Source organism: Artemia sp. Qi Xiang Cuo, chromosome 9, assembly GCF_049724085.1.
Source record: "Artemia sp. Qi Xiang Cuo chromosome 9, ASM4972408v1, whole genome shotgun sequence".
NCBI classification, from domain to species: domain Eukaryota; kingdom Metazoa; phylum Arthropoda; class Branchiopoda; order Anostraca; family Artemiidae; genus Artemia; species Artemia sp. Qi Xiang Cuo.
The window spans coordinates 68,635,942-68,652,048 of NC_142802.1; the positions used below are offsets into that span (position 1 = coordinate 68,635,942).

General features: G+C 36.3%; 1 protein-coding gene across 2 annotated transcripts in view; it reads right to left on the bottom strand.

The window, feature by feature from the left end:
• LOC148948971 (uncharacterized) overlaps nt 1-16,107 on the bottom strand; it is a 364,117-nt gene that overhangs the window by 274,264 nt on the left and 73,746 nt on the right. For both annotated transcript variants that reach the window (XM_089094847.1, XM_089094846.1), the window contains exon 5: nt 7,433-7,722. In XM_089094847.1, coding sequence (XP_088950973.1) covers nt 7,433-7,722 — 290 coding nt within the window. The remainder of the gene's footprint in view (nt 1-7,432; nt 7,723-16,107) is intronic.

Below are 16,107 nucleotides of genomic sequence, written 5' to 3' on the forward strand. Positions count from 1 at the left end.
ACTCCCGCGCAACTCAAGCCTCATTTAACTAAACCCCCATGCAACTGAACCCCCCATGTAACTGAACTCCTGTATAACCAAAACCCCATACAACTGAACCCTCGTGCTACTGATCCCTTGTGCTACTGAACCATCGTGCAACTCGACTCCATTTAACTAAAACAATTTGTCATCGCTCCATCCCCCCCCCCCCCCAAAAAAAAAAATTTCAGATATTTCTTGTTAAAACTTTATTTTCAACTAATTCATTTGGGTTTTTCTCAAGCAATTCGTACCACAGTACAGCACTATCACTAGTCTGAGACATTCAATCCGTCATCGCCCCCACCCCTCCCCTTGATGCAGATCCCGTTTATTTTCGATTCTGCGTATTTGTGGTTTTCCCTCTGAAATTGACTCCCCCTCCCCTGCCCTCAGAAATGGTGGAACGAAGGACCTCTGAGCTTTGCCCATGAGACAGATCCTGTTTATTTTCGATTCTGAGTATTTTTGGTTTTCCCTCTGAAATTGACTCTCCCCTCTCCCTCCCCTGCCCTCAGAAACGTGGGAACGAAGGGTCTTTGAGCCTTCCCCTTGAGGCAGATCCCGTTTATTTTCGATTCTAAGTATTTTTGGTTTTCCCTCCAAAATTGACCCCTCCCTCTCCTGCTCCTCAGAAATGGAGGAACGAAGGACCTCTGAGCTTTGCCCATAAGACAGATCCTGTTTATTTTCTATTCTGAGTATTTTTGGTTTTCCCTCTGAAATTGACTCCTCCCCTCCCTCCTCTGCCCTCATAATTATGGGAACGAAGGGTCTTTGAGCCTTCCCCTTGAGGCAGATCCCGTTTATTTTCGATTCTGAGTATTTTTGGTTTTCCCTCCAAAATTGACCCCACCCCTCCCCTGCCCTCAGAAATGGGGGAACGAAGGGAACGTTAGATTCTATTTTAAATTGACAATACTTATCAAAAATAACTTGTGTATTATACAGACCACATCGGAAAGGTAAAGCTAGGTCAAGTCACAATGTCATTCTATCGTCGTTAGTCATTTTAATAGACTGATGATGTTTTAAATTTATAACAAATTACCTGAATTAACAACTACTTCGGGGTTACCTTAACTGGGAATCAGTTTAATCCTTTTTTTTCTCCCCCTTCATACAATCCAGTCACTAATTAGAATCATTCACACTCCTATTATTCAAAACATTAATTAATATCGTTCATAGTGTCCAATTTGCGAATCCCTTTTTGCAAAAATGTCAAATACTCACTCTCTTTGAAAAACTAAACCAGACTATACCCACCAAACCAGTCCTTGCTATAGCTTCCATAGAATTCCATATGCCATGTAAGGGAGCTCTGAATCTCTTTGAAAATAGCATAGGAAGGCCCCAAATGACATAGGAAGGAACGTAAAGGCCCAGAATAGCATAGGAAGGAATGTAAAGGCCCAGAATAGCATAGGAAGGAACGTAAAGGCCCAGAATAGCATAGGAAGGAACGTATAGGCCCCGAATATAATAGGAAGGAACATAAAGGCCCACAATAGCCTAGGAAAGTATGTAAAGGCACAGAATAGCATAGTAAGGAACGCATAGGCCCCAAATAGAATAAGAAGGAACTTAAAGGCCCAGAATAGCATAGGAAAGAATGTCAAGGCCCAGAATAGCATAAGAAGGAAATTAAAGGCCCAGAATAGCGTAGGAAAGAACGTAAAGGCCCAGAATAGCATAGGAAGGAACGTAAAGGCCCAGAATAGCATAGGAAGGAACGTAAAGGCCCAGAATCCAGACGACGCATACTACTCCCTTCGACCCCACCTCCCGCGTTCTGTGTCAACAAATATCCCTCTTCTTGCCCCAATAAGAGTTTGTAATGAACGATATATAAGAACTTTTTTCCCTTATACAGTTGATATTTTCAATCAGTGACTATACGCAGCCTCCCCCCCCCCCCTCACTCACTTTTTACCTCAATAACCTCATAGTTATTAATTTTAATGCCCATTTTGCAAATTTGGAGGTTTTCATTTATGTTTTTTAGTTACTAACTAATCTGTGTTTTTTTTTAATTCTTTTTTATCCCCTTGTTAATTTTACGAGTTTTCGTTTTTTTTGGCATTTTTGCTGACTGGACATTAACCTTCTAATTTTATGAGTTTAATTTGTTTTTGTTTTTAACATTTTTACGTATTTAATATTGACCCTTTCATAATTTTCTGTTGTTGCTTGTTTTTGTTGTTCTTTTTTCGCTTTATTTGACGCTAAAGTGCAAATTCGGCCCTATTGGGCTTGTGATAGCTGTTTTTCAGCAATAAATCTTATCTCCTATCTTATCTTATACCCATTTTTCAGTTGTTGCAATGAAAAAAGATAAATGGTTAAGAATGCGATAGTTGAATGTATTCGAACAAAGCAGAGAAATAGCTATTATGATATGTCGAAGAAGCCATGGATTACGAAAAGTATTTTGGTTTCTTTAGCAAAGAGACGTGAATTATTTAAAAAGCCAGTGTTAAGTAATGATGTAAGTGATACAAATATTATAAAGCATATAGTAATAAGTTGAATAGTTAGCTCCCTAGAGATAAAGTAGATTTCCTGAGCGATTGTTACAGGATGGCAGAAGGTAACCTTGGCAAGACCTCGAGAGTTATAAAATCTGTGAATTAATCCGAATAATCAAGATAATAATGATGAAATATTAATCAAACAGCTGAACGAAGGTGTGATCATTTTTATAACATAGGTGACAAGTTAGCATCGCCAGCTGCGCAGTATCCAAGTTATGGTGATTTCACCCAATTTTTGCCTGAAAGTAGTAATGTATATACGACCAATACTAAAAAAGAATTGAATGATGTGGAAAGGAAATTTGCAAAATAGTGGTACAGGGTCTGATATTATGTCACTGAAACTGTTTAAGGCAATTTTTCCTGTCACATTGAACCAAATTTTGTAACCGATTAATGGAAATTTTAAAAATGGCTTACACACTGATTACCTTGAAGGTACTAGGGTAATCCCTTTATTCAAAGGAGGAGAGAAGAATAATGTAAATAGTTAGGGGTCAATATCCCTCCTTTCTGCTACAGCGACGTTATTAGAGAAACTTATAAACATTAGAGTATCTGAGTTTTTGGAGAATAGATGGTTTTTTTCATCCTAATCAATTTGGTCTACAGAACAGGCAATTTTGATGTTGACTACGTTGGTAAATGATGCTCTAGACCAGGGTTTTAGGTGGCATGTATTTTCTAAGATGCTGTAAAAGCATTCGAGACTTTTGACCATGTAATTCTATTGTGGAAGCTAGAAAATGTGGAATAAGAGGAAAGGTATTGAGGCTATTTGAATCGTTTTGAATGATAGGAGACAGTATGTAGAAATGACTGATGCTAAGGCGAGAGAAAGAGTAGTTGAATCTGATGTATTCCAGGGTTTTGTCCAATACCCCCTTTTATTCCTAGAATAAACGACTTAACCTTTTCTGCAATAACATTGATGAATAATTCTTGCGGTTTATATACTATTTCTAAAGTTACCATTCCCAGCTTCGCTGATGATATCCATTTTACTGTGACAGCAGAGACTTCAGCTCGTTTAATAGAAATAATGAAAAAGAGTATGCTAAGCATAGATAAGTGAATGAGAGAAAATAAACATTTGTTAGATCATAATAAATCAAGGTTTCTTATGTATGGTAGGTCCTCTAATTATTACCACTGGATCACTGATATACAAATAGATAATTATACAGTCAAGCGTACCAATATCATATGATATCTTGGTGTTATTGTTGATGAATGTTACTGTTTAAAGCCTTAGCTTTAAAAATATATGTCTTTTATTAGCAGTAAGATTGCAAGAAATGTTAGAATGTCGAGAAAGTTAAAGAATATATTCCTGAATTATGTGATGAGAATAATCTATTCCTCTTTGGTCCCGTATTCGTTATATTATGTGCGTATATGGTCTAGTACGTTTTCAGTTCACTTGAAGTAATTACGTATGATGCAGAACATGGTACTGCGAGTGTTGACAGGAGAAAGTAAAGACATATGATTTAGATCTCAACACGTACAGTTGAATATCATCCCACTGTCAGGGATAGTAAGATTTTATCATGCGTTATTCATGTATAAGTGTTTCTCCAAATTAGTTCCTTAGTGTTTACTAAATTTGTTTACCTAAAAATTTTAAATGAAACAAACATTTATTTTATACGATATGATAATAAAGTGAGGACACCTCAAGTCATTAGACCTAGATGTTTATTTTCAACACGTCATATTAGGCCAAACGTTTGGAATAATTTGTCTGCAATTTTAAGAAAGTCAGCAAATGTGTGTGGTTTCCGCAAAAGATCTTAAAATCGTTTGTCTCTCAAGTTCCCACAAAAAATAATTAAGTGGAAATAAATTATTTGATTTTTTTTTTTTAGGATGGACACAGCTTTTTTTTTATGTGTTGGCAAATGGAATGAGTTGTTGTTTGGAAAAGTTACTGCGACCGGGAGTAATGCAAGCTCACATTTTTTTCCTTCTCTTTCTTTATTTTTTTTAGTTTTTATTTTCAAATTTTATTCCCGTGTTTAAGGGGTTACTCCAAACAAGCCAAAGCTTAAGGAGGGTTGATTATTCTGTTGCATTGTTATTTTTCAGTGTTTATTTTTTGTGTTTTGTTTGTTTTCTTGAAGAAAACCCCGTTATTAAATTGAAATCAAAAGGAATGGTTTTTGGTTAGTTCAACACCTCCAGCAACAAGCCTTGTAAGTTTCAACTTCACGCACTAAACTGTTCTCAAGACAGTGCTGATACGCCCTTTGACAACCTAAATACAGAGAGCGTGCTTTGATTCAGTTCACTACCCCCTTCAACATTCCCTGAGGATTTCAACTTCATACCTTTAGACATAGTTGCAATAGCAGTTACAATAGTAGTAATATTAGTAGTAATAGCAGCAGTTCTAGTAGCAGCAGTAGTATTAACATAAAGCCTTCTGGTTGGTTAAACATTCCTCTCATCATGTCCTGGAAGTTTCAATTTAATACAATTAACCGCTGCTGTGGTATCGCTGAAATACCCTTTTGATAGTCTGTATATTCATATAATTCTATAAATTTTCAATTTAATGCTCTTAGCCTAAAAATGGTTGTTTTAGAAGTAGTAGTATTACAAAATGTAGAAGTAGTATTTGTAGTATAACAAGAAGTAGCTTGCACATATTGCCTTTTGATCAACTGATCTTTCCTTTAAGCATTCTCTCAAAGTTCCATTTTAATACCCAAATCCGTTCTTGAGATACACTCTTTTGACAATGAGCATAGTGTCTTTTGATTTAGTTCAAAATTTTCCTCGATATTTTACATGTACTAGTGTAGTGGTAGTAGTAGTAGCAGCGGTGGTAGTTGTAATAGCAGTTGTAGCATGCAAATATTACCTTTTTAGTCAATTTGTCATCACCCTTATTATTTCCTGAAAGCTCCAAATTAATATACTCAAGCCATTCCTGAGTTTAGCCTTTTTGACAACCCGTATGCACACAATTTGTTTTGATTTGGTCCAACACTTCCTTCAAAATTCTGTAAAAGGCTCATTTAAGTGTCCTTTGTCTTTTTAGAAAGCAATAATAATATTTATAGAAAGTCAATAACATATGCTATATGTAAGCAATGAACCTATTGCTTAACTTACAGCCAGATTCTCCTCATTACAGTTCAGATTCTCCCTCAGACAGATCGAAGGGGCCCTGAGGACTGTGGGGGTTGACATCCACAAAGGTTAATTTCTGAACCTTTCAACATTACTTAAGAAAATATGTGTCTAAAAATGTTGATTGGTTGTTTTTTTTTTTGGGGGGGGGGAAGGGAGTGGGTGGGGAAATAAGGGGTGGGGGCATAGGGCTTCCTGTTATCAAGTCAATTCGAAGTTGATATAACCATCTATTCCATAAAAACCTTATAGACCCCCATGACATAATTTACAACCTCTACCCCAGTGATCTGGTGGGTTGCGTCAACCCTGGAGGCATTGTTATATTGCTTTTGGACTATTTTGAACAACATGACCATGTGACGATTTTGATCAGATGCGTTTGGGAAAAAGAGGTGTCTGAGTGGGTATGGGGAGGGGGCTAATCAATTTCACTCTTAAAAGGAAACTAGAACTTTTACTTTCGAATAAGAGCTTCCTCTAAATTTTATGCAACTACCCTTCCAAAAAAATTTATTTGTCTAGTTCTCTTAAAAGGGAACTAGAACTTTTAATTTCCAATTAAAAAGCTTCCTCTAAATTTTATGCAGCCACCCTTCCAAAAACCTTATAGTCCTTACCCCAAGGTTTTAAGGAGTACTTTCAACCCCGAAGGCCTTGTTACCTGATCTTGAGACTATTTTGAATAAAATGGCTATGTCAAAATTTCTATAAGATGCGTTTGAGGAAAGAAAACGTGAGGGAGGGAGGGGGGCTAGTTGCCCTCCAATCACTATGACCATTGAAAACACCACTAGAACTTCTGGTTTCCAATCTAAAGAGTCCCCTCCAAAATTTACACGACCACCCTTTCCATAAGAACTTTATATACCCCCGGGACATCAACTTACAACTTTAGCCCTGAGGGCTGTGGGAAGGGATGTTGCCATCCTCAACAGACACAGTTATTAGATCTTTTAACTATGCTGAACTAAATTACTAAATATTTTTTTTTTGGATTGGATGTGTTTGTGGAATTGATTTGAATTTGGAGGGGGGAGGGGCTGGTTGCCTTCCAATCATTTTTTAACTATTAAAAGGGCACTAGAACTTTCAACTTCCAGTCAAATTGGCCCCTTTCGAAGTTTAATCGACCACCATTTACAATAAAAATCTTAAATGCTCGAAGGGCACTACTTACAACCCTTTCCCTGAGAGCAGTGGGAAGAGGTTTGTCATCCTCAAAGCCATAATTTACGGCCCTTTCAACTATGTTGAACAAAATGGGTATCTTAAAATTTTGATTGGATGAGTTTGGGGAAATGGGGCATGGGGGGTGGTGGTTGCCTTTCAATCATATTCTACTATTAAGAAGGGCACTAGCCCTTTCAATTTCTAATCGAATGAGCTCCATTAGAAGTTTCTACGACACCTCCTTCTGTATGAAGTACCTTGGTCTAGCTAGAAAAAAAACAAACAAATAACATTGTGCCCACGTTGCTCTTTACTTAGGAAACGCTATTGTGTTGTCTATAATTCTTAGTTTCTTAATAAGATTTTAGTAAGATTAAATGTTATAGGACTAAGAATAGAACATAAAGTTTGTATTAGTATCAATCTACTTCACGAATTAAATGGAACGAGCAGAAACTGACATTTCTGGCCATATTATCATTTCGTAAGAACTAGAATAAAAAATAATAATTGAAAATATCAAAAGATTCTAGCAGTTACAAAACTGAAAAAAAGTTTACCTTATATTCCCTAACATAATATGTTTTAGTTTTCCTAGTTTCTCGTCCAATTCCATTCGTAATTCTTTCTTTTTTTCTTCTGTATCGACTTCCAGTAGGGCTTTTCGTTTAGACGCAATTTCTTCCTCGTACTTCTTCTGCTTTTCAGAAGTCTTCTGACACTTATCTAGAAGAAGCTTTCGGAAACTGACTATCCCTGTTCCACTGTTACGCTGCAAGGGTACTTCAATCTTGAACATCAATTTACATACTTCAGTGAATTTGCGAGCCCATATTTGCTCATTATTGGCCTGAATAAAAAATATTACGTCTATACAGATATAAAAAGCGATAAGAAACAAAATATATTTTCGACAATTCCAAAGGAATTACAGCCTTCGAACTGGTTTTATTAGGGGTTTCAGAAACTCTTGTCCCATGGGTAGGAATCATGAAATTAGGTGACATAGAATTTATTTACTCAGGCAGGAATAATAGGATACATAGGCAGGAAGTAGGGCAGATGATGAAAAAGGAAGCTGCCAAGTCTTGTTTAGGTTGGGAAGGTATTTATAGTAGAATTCGCTCGGTAGTCACTCATTTTACAACTAAAAAGTGCAGGGGAACAGTCATAGTAGTAGATACCGTGCAGAACTGACTAATAGAGACAGTACTGATTCAGATAAATTTTTACTTACAGCTAAAGGAACAAATATACAGGGTCCGAGGTAGAAATATGACATTTTAATTTGGCAATTTGGATTCCCAGATTGGTAGAAATGGGGATAGATGATATTATAGCCTAGGTAAATTTCATGTAGCAAAAGCAGTAGCGGTTACAGGCTACTGCAAATTTATAGGTATAACAATCTAGCTATAACAAATACAGAGTTTGTTAATATGAAATGGCCCATAAGTTAACATGGTGCACACATATTGATAAGACAGTTAGCCTCATTGATTGTGTTACTATAAACCAAAGACTTTAAGGATTGATACAAGGTACTAGGGTTATAGGAGTTCTGTTATTGATATTAAAAGTATAGATCACCATCTAGTAGTTTTTAAGGTTAATTTAAAGCCGAAATTTTAGAAGACTAGCTACCTTCCGAGAAGTTATGACGTTGGTACACTCCAGGATCAGACTTTGAGATAAATTATCCATGGACGATTGAAAACTAAACTGGAAAGCATAAAATTTGCCAATTTTGAAAATGGATGGAACTATTTTTCAAAAACAGTTTGTGAATTTACTGATGGTGTCTTAGGAAAAAAAAATTATAAACGCAGCAAGGAATATTAGTGAAAACGCATTATGTTTATTACAAAAGAGGGACCTTTAAAAGAATTATTTGTGTGAGACATTATATGAAAACAAGAGGAATGTAGAGAAAGTGGAGAAAGTATTAAAGTGCAAATTAAGGAGGTGTGAAGTGGAGGTCATGGATAAAATCGCCAAAAATCAGGAACATGCAGCAAAACAGCATTATAATAAATTATTGTACAGACATGTAAGTAAACTCAGTAAGAAATGGTCAAATTAAATTTGTCCCAGTTAAAGATAGGAACCTGGGCAAAATTAGTGACAAGGAAAGAGTTAAAGAAAGATGGGCAAAACATTTTGAGAATTTAATAAACCATGATAGTTGCAGGAAAAGATATAGAACAGAATGAAAAAGTTTGTGATACTTTGGATGTGAATGGAGATTTATTTTGTGAATAACAATTAGTGAAAGTAATAAAATGGTTAGCAAAAAATAAGGCCCCAGGTGTTAATAGCGAGGTAAATGAGTTTTTTTTTAAATATGGTGATTGTTAGGTTAGGGATACGTTACTGAAGATTATGAATGTATGAATTGTATGATGTGAAAGGTAAATACATTAAAGGTATTAGTTCCATGTATGACAAGAACATTGCTGCTGTTAAGGAAATGAGTTTAGTAGCTAGTTTCGCATTAAATTAAGAGTTAAGCAGAGTTCCGTTCTACACCCTTTTCTATCCTTCACTTTGATTGACTTTGTCGTAGGGAGTAGAGTAACTTCAATGGGAGAACACAGAATCAAATGGGGTAAAACACTCCTAGACTTAGATTATGATTATGATTGAAGCATCCTAGATGAAAATGCTAGCAAAGTAAATAAACTTTTAGAGGTATTGTGAGTTCAGGATGCAAGATGCTTAATTTGAAAATCAAGAATAAGTTAAGGTTGAGAGATGGTTTTGGGTAATAAGATAATCGATCACGTGAATGTTTTCACTTACCTTGGTAGTATTATTAATATAGACGGTGGTTGTAGTGAAAATGTAAAAAGAAGAACAGTCAAGGTCCAGGTTTTGTTTTCACAGTTTTAAAAAACTTGGGAGAATAGGAAGATAAGTCTATGAACCAAGAGTAGAATATCGGAAGCTATAGTGATGACAGTGGTCAAGTAAAGTCGTCAAGTGGTCAAGTAAGAGTTGCAACATGTTTTCCAGAGAGATTACCTACTGATTTTTTTGGGTACCCGACTGACTGACCGTATCTCAAACAGTAAGCTGTACGAAAAAGGAAGTTCAATCCCGGTTTCATAAGAGAAATGATGAGGTGGCTAGGCTGAAAGATTGCCATATATTGTCCTTGTTGGCCGACCGTCTAGGGCCAAACAAAAAGCGGGCTGTCCCCTAATGGGTTGGGAGGAGGTCATAAGTAAATATTTAAAAGAAATAGAAATTTCTCAAGGAGGGTGTAAAGAAGGAGGCTTTGACTATATTGGGCTGGAAGAGAAGCGTGAGTTACTGTGTATGGCCTCAAGCGGCTTGGTACTGCAGTGAAGTTTTAGCAGTAGTAGTAGTAATTGTTTTATTAGGTATATACAATGCCATAATATAATAGAAAACAACAAATACACAGTCCTCAACAGTGGAGTTGGCTTTTTTTTGCATTTCTTTTCATTTTAAGAAGCAGTCTATGGTTTTTTTGTGTCAATAATTTCTGAGACCACACTGGCAAATCATGACAAAACATAAAATCGCCAAGAAAAGATAAAACGAGGACAATAACAGCCGGTGAAAAAATAAAAAAAATAAAGCTAATATTTTGGTCATGACCTACACTTAACTGTCAGTGCAGAATAAAACTGATAAAATATAAAAGTTCAACCTTGAAACAAAACACGAAACTAAAATAAGATGATCCTTTCAGAGTAACGGTGAAAAGGTCACCGCAACGGACGGTCAAGCGGTCAACCTGAGGATGGTCAAGTGGAGGTCTTGACGAAAATATTTGCATAATATTTTAATTATTTCACTTGCTGTTATTGTCCTCGTTTCTTCTCTTCTTTGTGATTTTGTGTTTTGTGTCAGGAGTTTTGTACATCTCAGGGGTGAGATGTACAAAAACAGAGAAAGAGGAGGGATATCAAAAGGCACAAAGGAAAAGATTTTCTTTCAGTGAAAAAATTATATTCATGAAAGACTAATTCATCTTCCTAAAATTCACTAGAGGTTATCAAATTAGTCCAATTAGGTATTTCCATAGTACAAATAGACTGTAGATAAAAAAAAAAAAAAAAAAAAAAAAAAAAAAAAAAAAAAACGCTTCCAATATTTATCTTAAATAACAAACCCTTTTAAATTCGTTTGCGCCGAGTACTATTTGTATGCTCAAACTACAAAGGTCGAAGTGATTCAAATTGTCATAGTACAATTGACAAAGATTGAGGGTGGATGAGCTATTTATATTAAAGTTGTTATTTTTATGCTATTTTTTATGGCTATGATTCTAACCAATAGCTTTTCATTATGTTCTTTCGGTAGATCCGACATAATATTTTAGTGACTAACCAAAATTGACCTTATAAAAATAAAGAGTCAAGACTCTTTCATATTGACGCGTTGACCTTTCATATTGAGCTACGTCAGCTCTGTATCAAACTTACAATGGCAAAACAGAACTTTCGCAGGATATTATACCGCTACACAAGAGTAGAACCAAGCTCTATTTCTCTATTGCGTTCGCGTGTAGACATGAAGATTGTGCTCTTTGAATTGCTCAAAAAAGAAGTTTTGGAGGAAAAATTGGCCATCTTAAAGCAAAAGTGATTGTACAATAAAAAAAAAAAAACTGCCCAGTTATACATCACTGAAAATACAAGGGGGTAAATCAATGGTCTTGTCAATTAGGATTTGAGCAAAAGTTTGGATGCTAAGTTTATGTTCTAATTTCTAATTGACCAATAGCTATAGGCTATTCACTGAATCAACGAGTGCTTAATTTTTTATTTCTTTGGCTATAAAAATCCGCAAATATGTACTTCCATTCTGTCGATCAGCCAACGATAGTTAGATCATCTGTTTGTTCAACTACCACCGCCGGTAGGGACCGTAAAGTCCAATGCCACATTCTTTACATGTTCATTTTTTAGGGTAAAGATTTGGGGGGATTGGTGCTAACTGGTAATAGGAGAGAGTATCTCCCAGGGACCAGGGTTTGGAAAGGCTAAGCCTTGGTGAGGAGCTCACAAGTGGCCAAACACTTGTTGGCTGAAGGTGCCAATGGGCCAAGCCGAATATCATGTCTGACCTCCGGAATGGACTTCTCCCTCCCCCCCCCCCGATCAAACGGAATCAATGGCCTCAAAAAGGGACAGAACAACCTCAACTCCTTCCCAGAATCTCCTAGTCTAACCCGTTCTTCAAATTTTGCCATCCAGTACTTTCCCGAAGCAGCGAGCTGACAAAAAAAAATCTTTAAAATTGTTTTCTGTTTGAGCTTTCAGATTATGTCTCTCTTTTTACCTTACATTTTTCCTTTCTGTTTTTTTTCTCAATTTAATTGTCACTAGCCCTAGAAAGCGAGACCCACATTTGTACGTACCCCTTACAGTTTGAAAATGCAGTCAGTGAGGCGGGAATCCCAAAGAATCCATAGGCAATTACTCTGGAAAACATCTAACAAATCCTCATTCGTCTTTCGGAGCACCCACTTTTCAGAACCATACTTAACCATTTTCATCCCTGTAGCTTTTAACATTTTAATTTTGATTCGCCGACTTGTCTTCCTATCCTTCCAAACTTTTTAACTAAGAAAGAGCACATTGGGCCTTGGCTACTCTACAATTAACATCTTCACTCCCTCCACCATCTTTATTTATATTCAAAGTCAGGTAAGTGAAGATATACCTATTGTAGATCTTCTTATTACCCAAGATCACCTCTTCAGCTTCGATTATTTCCAGTGTTAGTGACTTAGTCTTCTTAACCTTATTTTCCAAATCAATTCTTGCACCCTGATCTAAAAAAATTATGCAGGAACTCATTCATTTTGATAAAATTTTCATCTATGACGCCAATAGAACGATCCACTTCTGAGGTTTATACGACCACCCCTTACATAAAAACTTATAAAACTTGCCCCAGGGCTCTGGGGGGGGGGGGTGTGTCAACGCCGGAGTTTTTGTTGTCTGACTTTTGAACTATTTTTAGCAAAATGGTTATCTCAACATTTTTTATCAGATGGGCTTGGGGAAAAATTGCGGTGGTTGGGGGGGGCTACTTGCCCTCTGATTTCTTTTGACTCTTAAAAAGTCAACTAGAATTTTCACTTTCTAATCAAATGAGCCCCTTTTGAAGGTTATACAAACACCCCTTCCATAAGAACCATATTTTCCTCCAGCGCTTAACTCAAAATGCCTGCCTCCGGGCTGTGTCGACGCAGAGTTTTTGTTATCTAATTTTTGAACTATTTTAAAAAATGGCAATCTCAAAATTTTTTATCGGTTGCATTTGGGAAAAAAAGGCGTGTGAGAGGGGCTAGTTGCCCTCCAATCATTTTTGATTCAAATAAAGATAACTAGAGGTTTTAATTTCTAGTCAAATGAGCCATTTCTGAAGTTTATAAGACCACCCCTTAAATAAAAACTTATATGTCCCCGAGGTATAACTTAAAACACTTGCCCCAGGGCTCTGGGGGGTTGTGTCGAACCCAGAATTTTTTGTCTGACCTTTGAACTATTTTTAACAAAACTGCTATCTCAAAACTTTTATCAGATGGGTTTGGGGGAAAACGGGCGGGGGAGGGAGACTAGTTGCCCCCTGATATCTCTTGAATCTTGAAAAGTGAACTAGAATTTTCAATTTCCAATCAAATGAGCCCCCTCTGAAGTTTATATGAGCACCCCTTCCATGAGAACCACACATGCCCCCAAGATATAACCTAAAGGCCTGCCCACATGCCCCGGGGGGTTGTGCCGACCACGGAGATCTGTTATCTGATTTTTGAACTATTTAATAAAATATAGCTATCTAAAAACTTTTATCAGATGCATTTTGGGAAAAAAGGCGTGGGGGGGGGGCTTGTTGCCCTTTGATCACTTGTGACTCTGAAATAGGGCACTAGAATTTCCGATTTCTAATCAAACGAGCCCCTTCGGAAGTTAATACGACCATATGAAGTGCCTCTAAAAAAAAAAATATTGGACCGTTATGACCTTTAGTATAGACAATACTATAGCGTTGCCTCTTATATCCTCCCAGCCTAAACAGGACTTAGCAGCTTCCTTATTCATCATAAGCCCTACTCCCTGTCTTTGCCACCCACCCTTCCTGCCTAATTAAATAAATTTTATGTCACCTAATTTCATGTTCACAGCTCCTGGAATATGAAATTCTGGAATTCTTAAGAAAATCTAGTTCAAAACATCGTAATTGGTCAATAAAATTGTCAGTTACATGCTTCTTACCCAAGAAAGGGTACATTCCTTCCCTTATTGATTTTTTCCTTTATCCCTATTTTCAGATTTTCTATTGAAGAATCTTAATTTTTTTCAGCTCAGGAAATTTTTTTCCTAAGAAAAAAACCTTTGAGAATTGCACTTTTTATCAAAAACAATTTGATTTTAATGTGTTTTCTTATGCTTAAATTGAGTTCTGTCGGCCGAAAATCTCCCCACCCCCCATTTTCTTAATTTGGTCCCTGTATGATTTGTTTCTACTGTTTTTTACAAGTATTTTTTTTTAAATATATATTATTAATTTTTATTTGGTGTTTATGCTGTTGCGAAATTGATGATGCTAGAAAAATAAATTTAAGTTGCAAAAGTCTTATGGGCCAGGCTGGTACTAGCAAATAACTTATATTTGACGACTTTAGATTTTTTTGTGATCAGCCCACCCCACCCCCCCCCCCCATACCTGTGAATTAAATAAAAAAAAATTTTTTTCAACTGAAAGTAAGAAGCAACATTCAAACTGAAAACGAACAGAAATTATTACGTATATAAAGGGGGTTGCCCCTCCTCAACACCTCGCTCTTTACGCTAAAGTTTTTCAATGCTTTTAAAAAAGCGTCTTATTAATCTAACTAAACGGCCCTTCTGTTTCAGGAGTCATTATTAAAGAATTGGGACAAAATCGAAACTTTAGCGTACAGAGCGAGGTGTTGAGGATGATGCAACCTTTGTCCAAGTAACCTTTGATGGGTAAGACTAAATTTAATGAAATTTATATATTTGAAATCAGCACAAAAAACCAATTCTTTTGATATGTCTATTGGTATCAACCGTTTTTTAGTTTTAGTACTATTGAGCCGGGTCGCATCTTACTTACAGTTCGTTACCACGAACTATTTGAAAAGGATAATTATTTTCTTTTTCTCCTTTTAAATTAATGATAGCTTTCTTCTTGTCGAAGGGTGGGAAAAATAATCCTTTTATTTCTTTTTCTTTTCGCAGTTTTAGCTCTTTTCTTAATTTATCAATGAAGACAATTGATTTTTTTATATCTCTATTCAATAACTATTCTCAAGCGCTGTACAAAACGTTTGGAGATTGCTGCTTGCATGGTCGAATTGCAATGTCACCACCTCAATTTCTAAATGAATTGGTTTGCCTTTTTTTAGGACGTCATTTGCCCTCTGAAGAGTTTCATAAAAGTATTCGAAATTTGGACTCGTGTTTTTTTCTAGCCTCATTCAGCATAAGCGATAATCGGACCATAAACAGTCGAAATATATTTGGCTTTAAAGTAGCTGGACAAATTTATCACAAAATTGATTTAGCGGCGCAAGTAGATACCTATCTTATACTCGTGACGGGCACCCCTGCTGCCATCTACAATTTAGTGTAACGCTGACATGACCACGTGGTTTATGGTTTTCTCACTGAGAATGAAAAAACAGAATTTTTCTCTCTTGAAAAAACAGGAATTTTCTCACATTTATGGTTGTTTCTTGGACGGTTATGTGTGTTGGTCAATTTATTTGATGTTTTTCTCGAATGTCAACTGTAATTTATGTCTGTTTTATGGTTTTTGTCAGTGAGAATTTGAAAAACAGGAACTTTCTCACTTTGATGGATGTTTTCTGGATTTTCTCACATTTATGGCTGTTTCTTGGACGGTTATGTGTGTTGGTCAATTTATTTGATGTTTTTCTCGAATGTCAACAGTAATTTATGTCTGTTTTATGGTTTTTGTCAGTGAGAATTTGAAAAACAGGAACTTTCTCACTTTGATGGATGTTTTCTGGATTATTGAGTCAAACTGGGGGACCGGAGTCAATGACCTCTTCTTTCAAGATCTTGTCGTTGTTGTTGTTTTGGCCAAGTGCACGCTCGGGACGAATGTTATTATCCTTGTCAGCCAATCAGAGCCTCGCTTACATATTAGCGGCGGAGGATTGCAGAGAATATAAGGAAAGGGTTTTTTGCCAGTTTTATTA